General features: G+C 41.0%; 1 protein-coding gene across 1 annotated transcript; it reads right to left on the minus strand.

Annotated features, from left to right (window-relative positions):
- Positions 1–6889: 6889 nt before the first annotated feature.
- On the minus strand, positions 6890–11172 carry LOC137868458 (zinc finger protein 454-like). The gene is given in 3 exon segments (XM_068705246.1): positions 6890–7057; positions 7060–7824; positions 10721–11172. Coding segments are annotated over 3 exon segments (1077 nt in total). The 5' UTR covers positions 10950–11172; the 3' UTR covers positions 6890–6974.
- Positions 11173–12646: the final 1474 nt, after the last annotated feature.

Consider the following 12646-nt stretch of genomic DNA (forward strand, 5'->3'; position numbering starts at 1 on the left):
TATTTAATCCTCCATGTTTTACACTCTAGACCAGGGGTCGGCAACCTTTGTGACATGGAGTGCCAGTTTGAAATTTTCTTCTCATCTAGTGTGCCATTATCAACAATAACGCAAGGTTAAATTATGACACAAAATACAAAAACATTTCCAATATACCTGGAATTTTATTCTATCCATAAAGAACATCTCAAAACAATAACAGTATATCTGTATTCTTAACAAAATAGCCACATCAACATTTCAAAGACATGAACAAACAGCTACACATTTAAACTAAAACTAAGTGTCTGCTGAGGCAACATCAAATGATCAGATGTCTAGCAGACAGTCAGTGTGATCCCTGGCCCTGCTTTGACCCTGAGCTCTGTGATCTGGGGCTTGTAGTTAGTTACTTTGAGATGCAAACATGCCTCAGAGTGCTCCGTTGTTAACCGACTGCGGGTGGGGCTGAGCACATGTTTCATGTGTGAGAACACCTGCTGACTTCTAGCTGACATGGGAATGTCCTTTATTCGTGACTTGATCGTTTCTTTATTTGGCAAGCTTTCAAAAAGAGCATCTGACTAACTCAGAGTACGTCCACATTACTCCGTTTTCGTTTGGAAACGCATATGTTTTGCTACGGTTACACTGAGCGTCCACACTACGCCGGCGTTTTGGAGCACCATAAACGGAGGAGTTTAGAAACGATCCCGAAGCCGGATAACTTTGGAAACTCCGGGTAGCGTATTCGTGTGGACGGACGGAAACGCATACGTTTGGAAACGATGACGTAGACACCCACAATCGACTACCAGGTTAATTTAACACGGACAACTGATTACAGGCGTTGCTGACCTTGTTGTCTTTACTAGCAGCTGTTGTCCAGTTAAAGTCTGCATGTCTGCGGAGGAAACAGCTGTTATTGTAGCGATCAGTGAGCGGAGAGAGAGAGAGAGAGAGAGAGAGAGAGAGAGAGAGAGAGAGAGAGAGAGAGAGAGAGAGAGAGAGACCCGCAGCGCTGTACTAAGACAGCGGACTGCGCGCTTGGTCACTCACTTTGATTTGAAATTCGCGCGCCTGCAACCTAACTGACCAATGGCCACACTCCAACATCAAATGCACGCAGTGGTGTCCTCCGGGTCCTAGTGCCGACTCGTAAAGAAGCAGGACACAGTCACACATACAGGCAGTCAAACGCTCACAGACACAGAGGCAGATACTTTTATTTTGAAAACGGGACAGATAAAGTGAGGATCGTATTAACGCTGAGGTGCCAGCGTGCCAGTGTTTATGCGTGCCACCCGTGGCACGCGTGCCAAAGGTTGCCGACCCCTGCTCTAGACCTACACATTACAAGTCTCTGGCAATCACCCGTTTACCATTTCCATCATATCCTATGAAATAAAATCCCTGTGTTCCATCAGAAAGCTAACAGTACCCTCACCCATGCTCAGTACTCCTTTTAATGTGCATATCTGTGTTTCCTTTCTTTAAAGCCCTTTTTGCCAAATCATTCCCACTCACCCCTACATGCGCTGGAACCCGCAGGAATTCCTCCCTGATTAGTTATTCTTCTGGTTGACTGGAGAACTTCATGCAGTATATGGGGCGACTGTGGTAGAGCACGGTCGAATCAGAGGATCGGCGGTTCGATCCCACTCCACGTCTATGTGTCCTTGATGCCTACAGTGTATGAATGTTAGTTAGTCCTGATGGGAAGGTGGCACCTTGCATGGTAGCCCTTGCCATCAGTGTATGAATGGGTGAATGAATGACATGTAGTGTCATTCAGCTCGACACAAATCCAGTCCATTTACCATATATCTTGATGGCTGTGTGAATGAAAAGACCTTAAACTTGCTACAGAGCTGAAGATGAGTCGGAGCAAATTGACACCTTTTCCTGTCGAGTTATTTCCACCCATCATAGTAAAACCAGCACTGCCATTATCTCCACTGTGTAAACCCTGAAATTATTGGATGTTCTTCTGTTGATTCCTCTTTCTTTAGCTGGTGTTTTAGTAGGGTTTTTTTTCTCTCCAGAAAATCACCAATATCATGACAGAAACAGAAGGCCTCTTGATATGTGGGGGGGACTTAAACACACCTACAGCCAAAGTTAGACTACTCCAGTAGGAAGACCCATGAAAGGAAGTCCATATATAATATATGTTCTTAATTGTTTTTAAATCTCCTTTTCTTTTACATTATGTTTTGATGCGTTTAATGGTTTTATGTTAAGCACTTTGAATGACCTTGTTGAAATGTGCTGTACAAATAAACTTGCCTTTCCTTGCCTATAAGAAAGTCAACACACTTTTTGAGGAAGTTGGTTTAATTGACACATAGAGAGACCTTTTCCCTAACAGACGGGATTACACTTATTAAAATAAAATGCTTGATGAGTTGTACAACAAACTGAAGGAATTAGAAAAAAAACACAAATTGAGTTTAGCGCAAGATACATTTGGGGAAATTAGTGTTTTACAAAAATCTAAATTCTCTAAAGTTCCAGGGGGAGATGTAAAGTGCTAGCTATCTAAATTCTCGAAAGTTGCCCATTTTAAATGAAGACCAAAATAGAAGGATGACGGCAGATATAACGGAAGAGGAACTAAGATCTGCAATTAGTAGGTTAAAATTAAGCAAGTCTCCGGGATCAGATGGTTGTACTGGTTATACTATAATGAGCTGATCCCTGTGATACTTCCCACACTGAACTGGGCTTTAAAACAGGCGCAAACACCACCCAGCTGGAAAGAAGCAATAATCTCAGCTATTCTGAAAGAAGGCAAGGATAATATATAGAATGACAATTTCAATTTAGAAAGAGGTACAAGACAGGGTTGTGCGTGGTCACCACAATTCTTCGCATTATATTTGGAGCCACTAGCTCAATACATCAGACAAAATTAAAATATGAGAGGAATTACTATTAAAAGGGACAGAACATTATTAAAGGGATGGTCTGCTACGCAGATGACATTTTGATCTACCTGGGCAACCAACGTACTCTTTACCTAAACTGATGCAGTCATTTAAACAGCATGGTAAACTATCAGGTTACAAGATTAACGTGGGTAAAACCCAGTTACTCTCATATAGCCCGCCAGGAGAAATTGAAAATAAATACCCCTTTACATGGCAAACAACATCCTTCAAATATCTGGGCATCAATATTCCAAAAGATCTTACAAAGCTTGCAGAATATTACTACGATCCACTAATAAGAAAAATGAAGGAAGACATAGCAAAATTGAACTTAATTTCCTTTCCTAAATTTCACTGCGAGGATTGAATCCGTTAAAATGAATATACTGCCCAGACTACTTTATCTATTTCAAACTCTACCAATAGAGATTAACCAAAACCAATTTAATGAATGGGACAAGATGCTATCTAGGTATATTTGGACAGGTAAAAGACCCAGAGTCCATCTCAAAACTGTACAACTACCTAAAGAAAAGGGAGGATGGGGCCTACCTTCTCTTAGAGAGTATTATTTAGCAGCAGATGAGAGCAGTAATATGCTGGTGCAACCCATCATATAAGGCTCAATGGAAAAACACTGAAGAGAAAATAACTTCCACCCCCATACAGGCAATCCTAGCTGACAACCTACAAAGTCACTTAAACACGACTGATAACCTCATGGGTGAAGTGGACTCTTGAAGTAAGGAAATCCATTATAAGAGAACACAAACTAGAGGGAGACATGGTAAGACTTAAATGGTGTGCATATGATTCTGACTTCACACCAAATAAATTGGATGCTAGATTTAGGGATTGGACAGCTACAGGAATAACAGCCAGTAACAGGTCAGATCAATAGTAACTTATTGAGTAGAATAAAAGTTAAATGCGTCAAAACTGAATGAATCAAATAAAAGAAATCAATACTTTGAAATATCACTTCCTATGCTCTGTAGCTAACGGTTATAAGAGCCGACCTGTATAAAGGTCAACCGGGCCGAACGTGTCAGTCAGTTGCCCAGACCAAAGATTGCTTTAGGCTGCGCTTACAGGATCCATCTTCCTCCTTTCGCTCCCCAGAGAGCAGAAGTTCATCAGCAGTATACCGCGTGCTGCCATTTCATAATGATGCAGAGTTTTTCAAGGCTTTTGTCTCTTCTTCAATTTGATGGATCGATTGATCAAAATTAGAGAGACAGGTTATGGTTGAGGTGTGTCTCGGAAACTTTAGGTACTGTAGCTACCTCAACAATGCATTGATGTGTTCGTCACTTGAATGCTGCAGGTACTCAGGGAAAGTACAAGTACCTCAAAATTGTACTCAAGTACAATAATTGAGTTCATGCACTTACATTCCACCACGCTAAAAGAAGAGACGTCGCCACAAAGTTCTTCATTGAAAAAGCCTCTTGATTTTGGTCTCAAAACGCACCAGACTGATGCATTTAAATGTACAACATTTTCTTCCAGGTGAGCGTTCCCCGGACCCCTCTAGAAAACCAACACTAACTAGAAAATAAAAACTCAATTAGTCTACTGGACGAAACTAAAGACAGTACCAAATCTGAACAAGGACTCAATAAGCGATGCTCTCAGATTGAAAGAACACGCTAAAGACAGGACGAAAGCTCCATCGCTACTCCCCCATACGGTCATGTTTCACGTAAACCAGTAAAACTGATTTGTTTGTGATGTCTGTAGATTCCTCCATTTGTAATGCAAAATGACCACTTGCCTTATATTGAGCTGTAGTAGGTTGTTTGATGTCATCCGACATGTCTTCATTCACCTCATAGTGTCATTTGACAGAGGTAAAGGTTTCAGTTCATCCGCTGTGGATTGATCAACAAATGCCGCTTCAGTTTTGACGGCTTCATGCTATCTTGTGCCAGAACCTCACTGCACAAAATACACTGAGGTTTTTGTCCTCTTTTGTCCTCAATGTAAGAAAATCCATATATCATGTAGTCGGTGTCATACTTGCATTTCACCATGCTCAATTAGCATGAAAACAAACTTTGTGGGTGTTCTTCTATACTGTGAAATGGCAGGTGTCTATTAGCCTTACAAGGCATTAACGTCAAAATACTGTTAAGGAGTGTGAATAACTCTGCTGCATAAAATAAAAAAATAAAAAATTGTCAGGCCGCCTACAGGTGGGAGATCAACCATCTGGTGACCTGGTGCAGACTAAACTACTTTGAGCTCAACGCTCTAAAGACAGTGGAGATGAATTTGGATTTCTGGAAGAATGCATCAATGCCCCTATCACCCTGTGTGACTCCCTGGTCGCCGCTGTGGAGTCCTTCAGCTTCTTGGGCTCCATTATGGCCCAGGACCTCAAGTGAGAGCTATACACCAGCTATATCACAAAGAAGGCTGAGCAGAGGATGCACTTCCTGAGGCAGCTGAAGAAGGTCACCCTGCCAAAGACAATGATGGTGCACTTCTACACTTCTTTCCATCTGTAGTTTTGCTCATTAACAAAGCCCAGGACCCCCACTGACTAAAATGAATACATCACTTGTGTCACCCACCCCCATAGGTAGCTAGAATGATTGACATTCTACAGCTTCATAGGTCATGAAACCTTCACTGACCTCCTGAACTCATAGCGTAACCTATACCCCCTCCCAGTGTGGGTAAGTTACTGGAAGACGGCTTGTTCTGTAACCTCTGGCCTACGAATGTACCCCCCAAAATCTACAAGCAGAACCGTGTTAGCCTGCTTAGGGGGGCGAAGCCAGGATAACTTAAAACACTAGCCACCGTCGTAGTTCTTATTTAAGGCCAAGAAGTCGACCTCCTCGACAGCCGGATATCAACAGATTTGTGTGTGTGCGCATTAGGTGGAGGAGAACTGGAGGTACTCCAGGATGGACTATTTAAAGGGCAGCCACTGGAGGAGGAACCCCACGTGTCGGGAACCTCGATCGGTTATGAAGGACAGCTTCAGGACTCTGACCCTATCACCCTGAATTTAGATGGCAATCTGACCCCTATTGCTTCACTATAAACACAACAGCTGAAGTCTAAGTCCTGTAATTACATACAACAGGTGTGTTAAACCAGCAGATCATCATCAACAATCTGAGCCAACCAAGTTAGTAAATCACATAAGATTGAACACCATTTTAACCTTAACTTGTAGCAGGTGTGTTATTCAAATGTGTAGCTTATCATTAGCTACTGTCAGCATATTCCAGGGGGAGAGCTCTCTTACCTTTAGGAGACTACGAGGGCAGCTTCAGAGATAAGCGAGACTGGACTTTGGTTGGAGTGTACAAAATATAAACCAGTTTAATTTGTTTCTTACAATGAAAAGTAGATTAAAGGTTACAAAAATGGATTACTCAAAAAGTCAAAAGAAAAGACAAAAATGTCAAAGGCTAATTCTACCTCCAGATCAACACAGTCTTACAATATTTAAATGTTTCTTTCAGTTAACACTTGTTTCTTGTTCTTCCTGTCCAGCACACCTGAGTGAAAAACCAGTCCAGATATTTCTTGATTGTTTTTTACAAATCAAACTAAAGACAGTACCAAGCTCCCTGCGTAGAGGAGGCGTCGCCTTAAACAAAGCATGGATCTCTCAGAAAGATCAAGGTTTATTGTGTCACTAATTGTAAGCGGGGGCTGATTGTGTGTGAGGACAGGGTTTTGAAGGAAACAATTCAAAATCTGAACGTGGAACCAATATGCAACACTCTCAAATTAAAACATGCTTTTGAATACAGATAGGAAAAAAAGCACCATAGTTCTTCCCCTGCGTTATGTGTCATGAGGTGTGTCAGATTTACCTTTTGTTTACAAACAGAACCACTACAGCAGGTTGTCTCTTGTATGAGCTTTCATGTGTAACTTCAGAGCTGACTTGTGCCAAAATGTATTGTCACATCTCCTGTGTGGAGTCTCATGTGTCTCTGTACATTTTGTTTACATGCAAAAGACTTTTTGCAAACTGAGCAGCTGTAAAGTTTTTCTCCTGTGTGGACTCTCATGTGTTCCTGAAAAACACGTTTACGTGAAAAAGATTTCTTGCAAACTGAGCAGCTGTGAGGTTTCTCTCCTGTGTGGACTCTCATGTGTTCCTGTAAAGTTTGTTTAAGTGCAAAAGATTTCTTGCAAACTGAGCAGCTGTAAGGTTTTTCTCCAGTGTGGAATCTCATGTGTCTCTGTAAATTGTGTTTACATGCAAAAGACTTTTTGCAAAATGAGCAGCTGAAAGGTTTCTCTCCTGTGTGGATTCTCATGTGACTCTGTAAATGTCCACTCTGTGTAAAACATTTCTTACAGACTGAGCAGCTGAAAGGTTTCTCTCCTGTGTGGATTTTCATGTGTTTCTTCAGATTTCCACTCTTGCCAAATGTTTTCTCACACTCAGAGTATCTAAATTGTTTCTCACCAGCACTACATCTTGAATCACTGACAGGAACTTTATCATTATTCGCAGAGTTTAAACCTGACTGAGGTTCTCTGGTCTCCTTCCAATCATCACTGTGTTCAGTCTCAGGTTCAGAACAGTCTCCAGTCTTCTCATCAGTATCTGGTTCTGCATGTCTATCTGGATCATAGTTCTTGTCTGGTTCTGGTCCTCCACAGTCCTCTCCACCAGCTTCTGTTTCCATCTGTTCAGTTAGTCTTTGATGAAGCTGTGAGGACTGGGCTTCCTCTTCATCATCTTCACTCTTCACAGGAGTGAATGAGAACTTGATATCAACCTCCTCCAGACCGTGAAGCTGATCTCCCTCCTGACTGGTCAAGAGTTCCTCCTGTTCCTCTTTAATATGTGTGGGCTCTGGGTCCTCCTGGTTCAGACTGGAGCTCCACTCCTGCTGCTCTTCTTTAACCACCAACAGCTGCTGGACGTCTGTGGAAAATAATGAAATACATACACACCTTAGAAAACTGTAATTTCATGTCAACAACTAATCCACTGATATCACTCCTTTCCTATAATGTGAGGAGACATGTTGCACATTTTGTAGAACATATTCAGACCTCATTCAAACTAAAAACTGAATGAATGGAAGGAGAGGGGGTGAGAGAGGGAGTCTTCTTTTTTGCTGACCGCTAGTATCACTATTATCATTGTTTGACGCTGTTGATTACCTTTGTACACCAATGAGAAATTATTTTGAACGTTTTTGACTCTCCCGGCTGTAAGACCTGTATGGCAATTATCTTAATTGGTAAAGTTAAGATGTTTGATTTTTGTTTGGATGTGGTCAGAAATGTTCTTAACAGTCAGTCAGATATTATTCATTTAATTATCTTTCCAGCAACCCTCAAATCAAAGAATAAAAACACTTAACACACAATTTAGTTGTATTTTCCCTTTAGCTCACGAGACATAGGTAACATGTTTTATACTTAATGTGAATATAATTCATTCAATCTTATTTCCACATATGCAATTTTTTGTATATACGCTTAGTTGATGTCTTATTTTGAAAACCGGATAATGTATCACGTTAATCTTTCCGCTAACTTTGCAAAGTCCTTCGCTCGCTCCCGCAGTAGGAGCTGGCTCAAATCGTGGCAGCGGCAGCTAGTAGAGGCACTTCCTGTGGCAAGCTCAGCTGCCACGGCAAGTTGTGGCAGCTGCCACGACTTGCGGCGGAAGCTGCCACAGTTTGGGAGAGGTGCCGCGGCAGTTTAGCCTTTATTTGTCGTTATTTGACAATATGTGACAATACATTAAGGTCCTTGAAGGTATGACTGTTGGTAGTTGTAATTGGTTTAGTACAAAAATGCCGATTTGTAATAGTATGGCGACTCGTTTTCATTAAACTAAGCTAATATAGGCTAACGTCAGTTGGTACTTGTTGCCCATGGCAACGATAAACACTTTCAGTCAGCGGACTGAAGAAATGCAAATTGTAAATATGGATAAGATGCATTGTGTTTACAATAATGACAACCCATATCACCTATTGACTTGGATATATAATAATAATAATAATAATAATAATATAGACAGCATATGTGCCACAATTTGTTGCGACCGTTTCCACTGTTTGTTGGAGCTGCCACTACTTGCTGTGGCAGCTGCCACAGTTTGGGAGAGGTGCCGCGGCAGTTTAGCCTTTATTTTTCGTTATTTGACAATATGTGACAATACATTAAGGTCCTTAAAGGTATGACTGTTGGTCGTTGTAATTGGTTTAATAAAAAAAATGACGATTTGTAATAGTATCGCTACTCGTTTTTATTAAGCTAATATAGGCTAACGTCAGTTGATACTTGTTGATACTCTGTTTGTCCTGTCTATGCTAACGAATTTCATTGCACAATGGATTTATCAATTCAGAAAAATATAATTTCGAAAAACAAACAGAGGAAAACATCTCTATACCTGTGGTGATAATTAAAAAAATATGTATGTGCCCTGCACTTGTTCACGCCTGACAGAAGTGCTCACTTAAAGGTGTACTCCCTCTTGTGGCCAAATGGGTCAATAACGCTTGTCTTCAATATGTACTATTCCTGGGTGCAGAAAACTGGAGCAGTCACTATTTTGTAAACTACAACACCACATGAAGAATACATATTTTGGAAAACAGTATACAGTTTAGGTCATGCTATGGAGCTTTAATGAGATGAAATAAAATGAAATCAAAAAACATATGTTGGGGTGGCTTCTTGCCATTAACTTTGAAGTCCTTGTCCTAACATACATTTATTTGTTTTATTTGTTTATTTATTTTGCAGGGACAATGCACACCAATCAACAGTAAAACTGTAAGTGAGCCAGAGTTAGCCAGAGAGGCTAGTTTTCATCTGCTGTCCCTGGCCAGATATTTGAAGGCTGCCTAAAAATTACAAAATTTCAAATTAAAATGGAATTAAAATTCATAGACAGTAACATATAGACAAAACCAATACACATATAAACAAAAAGTGTATGACACTAGAGCAGAGCAGAGCAGAAATTCCTAAATATTTAAAAACTGACACTACCTGCAGTTTATATATATATATATATATATATATATATATATATATATATATATATATATATATATATATATATCCAAGTCAATAGGTGATATGGGTTGTCATTATTGTAAACAATACATCTTTTCCATATTTGCAATTTGCATTTCTTCAGTCCGCTGACTGACAGTGTTTATCGTTGCCATGGGCAACAAGTACCAACTGACGTTAGCCTATATTAACTTAATAGAAACGAGTAGCGATACTATTACAAATCGTCATTTTTTTTATTAAACCAATTACAACGACCAACAGTCATACCTTTAAGGACCTTAATGTATTGTCACATATTGTCAAATAACGAAAAATAAAGGCTAAACTGCCGCGGCACCTCTCCCAAACTGTGGCAGCTGCCACAGCAAGTAGTGGCAGCTCCAACAAACTGTGAAAACTGTCGCAACAACAAGCTGCGGCAGCTGCCACAAACAGTGGAAACTGTCGCAACAAGTTGTCAGCTGCCACGACCAGTGGCAAACAGTGGCAGCTGACACAAAGTCGTGGCAGCTGCCGCAACTTGCTGCGGCAGCTGAGCTTGCCACGGGAAGTGCCTCTACTAGCTGCCGCTGCCACGATTTGAGCTTGCCCTTTCTCCGCTCCCGACCTGTGCCGTTTGAATGAGTTTACTGTGAATTTCAGTATATACTGTAGGTGCACTAACGTTTAAGTGTCTGCTGCGTTGACCGCAGGAGGAGACAAGGGTCCTCAAAGTTGACCCACATTGGACTGATGTCAGTGTGAACAGTGATGGAAGAGTGAAGAGAACCAACCTGCTCTGTGTAACCGAAGCTGAGGGTTGAAAACAGCGTCCAGTAGTTTCCGTTGTCGCTCGTTCTCCTCTTTTGAACGACAAAGTTCCTCCTCGTACTCTGCTATCGTTCTTTCAAACACACCAAATATCTCTTCAGCAGCCGCAGTTAGTCGCTGGTTGACTAAACATCTCAGCATTTGGACTTTAGACATTTTCACATGTGACACTGGTCCGTTTCCAGCTAGCATGCTAAGCTAACTTCAATAGCTTTGTAGGCTACCGGGAGATGAGTCAGAGGAAAAACATCCAGAAAAAAAGGTGAACAGCTAAAAGTCCATTCAGACATGTTGATCCAGACATACAGAGACTCTGATGGATCAGTACTGATGGAGCTAACTGATACTTTATCAACGCAACAAAGAGATTATCGTGTTCCGACCATAACGGTCGGCGCCATATTGCTCTCTAATGAACTTCTGGGTCCGCTGCAACTTAGTGGGTAACCTTCAAAATAAAAGCCTTTAGTAGCTTCTATGTGGATTTCATGGCAGACTTTTTTGGCGGATGGCATCCAGTGAAAGGTGCATTTCCGCCACCTACTGTATTGGAGTGTGGACCAGAGTATCTGTCCCCTTACAAAAAAACAAAAAAAATAAACAAACAAAACAAAACTATGAAATAAAATAAAAATGAAAAAAAGTTCTATCATTTCGGTCACTTAAATTATTTTACTCAATCCAGTTTCTTTTATGTATTGTAGTACCTTTCCTGCCCCCAAGGTTAATGCATCTTCTAGGTTTAGTTGCTCAACTCCCAGCTTCCTCTTCAACCTGTCTCGCTTGAGTATGAATTTCTGGCAATGACAAATCACATGGTCTACAGATTCTGGTATTTGGCGGTGCTCACATAGTCCTGTTGGGTGTTGATTTATTATTTGTTTTGTTCAGCCTTGTGTGTCCAGTCCTCAGTCTGGTTAGCATGTTTTCTTCTGTGGTGCTTCTTCTGGATGTCCTCCCTTTGTCAACTTCTTTCTGAACAGCATGGTACCCACATACATGATACAAACAAACCCATGTTCTTAAGTCGGAACAGTGTTTCGTATATTTCATTAATTAAATCCTGCCTGCTGTGGGATGTGAATGATTGTAATGAGGATAATGCTGAACTGGAATCTGAACAGACAATTACCTTTTTTATCCGAACCTCCTCTACACACTGCTGTTAAAACAGCCAACGCCTCAACTGTATAAACAGACAGATGGTCTGATGTTCTCTTTTTGACTTCATATTACAAGGTTGGTATGGTGACTGCAAAACCAGTTCTCCTTGTATTAGGATCTTTAGATCCATCTGTGTATGCTGGAGTAAATGCTTGATATGTTGTCTGTAGTCTGTCCTCCACCACTCCTGCCATGATACCAATGTTTTTAAACGCTTGGGTTTTGCTCAAAAAATAATTATCAACTGACACTGATGGAAATAGCCACCGTGGTGTAGTTGGTAACGGTACTGTAGGAGTGAATGTTACCTGATCCAATGACATCTCTCTTGCTAATTTTCCACTGCTCCATGCAAAACATCCCTGTTTGGCCCGTTCTCTTCCCAAAATGCCTTTGTGGTCGGATGATGTATATCTCCAGAATGTCCTTGAAGATTGGCCCAGTAGTTCATAGTTAAGAGCTTGCGTCTCAAATGCAGCGGCGTTCACCTCCACCTGCAGAGCAGCCACAGGACTCGTCTTAGAAGCACCACAACACAGTCTCAGAGCTTGGGATTGCAACACTTCCAGCTTCTTTAGTGAAGTTAAATATAAGTTAAATATTTTTGATTGCAGATCTGCTGGCTCCCCACTCTGACCCTGTTAGACACCTCATTACATTTAAAATCTTTTTACATTTCATAACTATCCTCTGAATATGCTCATTCCATGTTAATTTATTGTCAA

The sequence above is a fragment of the Cebidichthys violaceus genome, unplaced genomic scaffold (genome assembly GCF_023349555.1).
Source record: "Cebidichthys violaceus isolate CVI_PGR_0920_01 unplaced genomic scaffold, fCebVio1.0.p SCAF_111, whole genome shotgun sequence".
NCBI classification, from domain to species: domain Eukaryota; kingdom Metazoa; phylum Chordata; class Actinopteri; order Perciformes; family Stichaeidae; genus Cebidichthys; species Cebidichthys violaceus.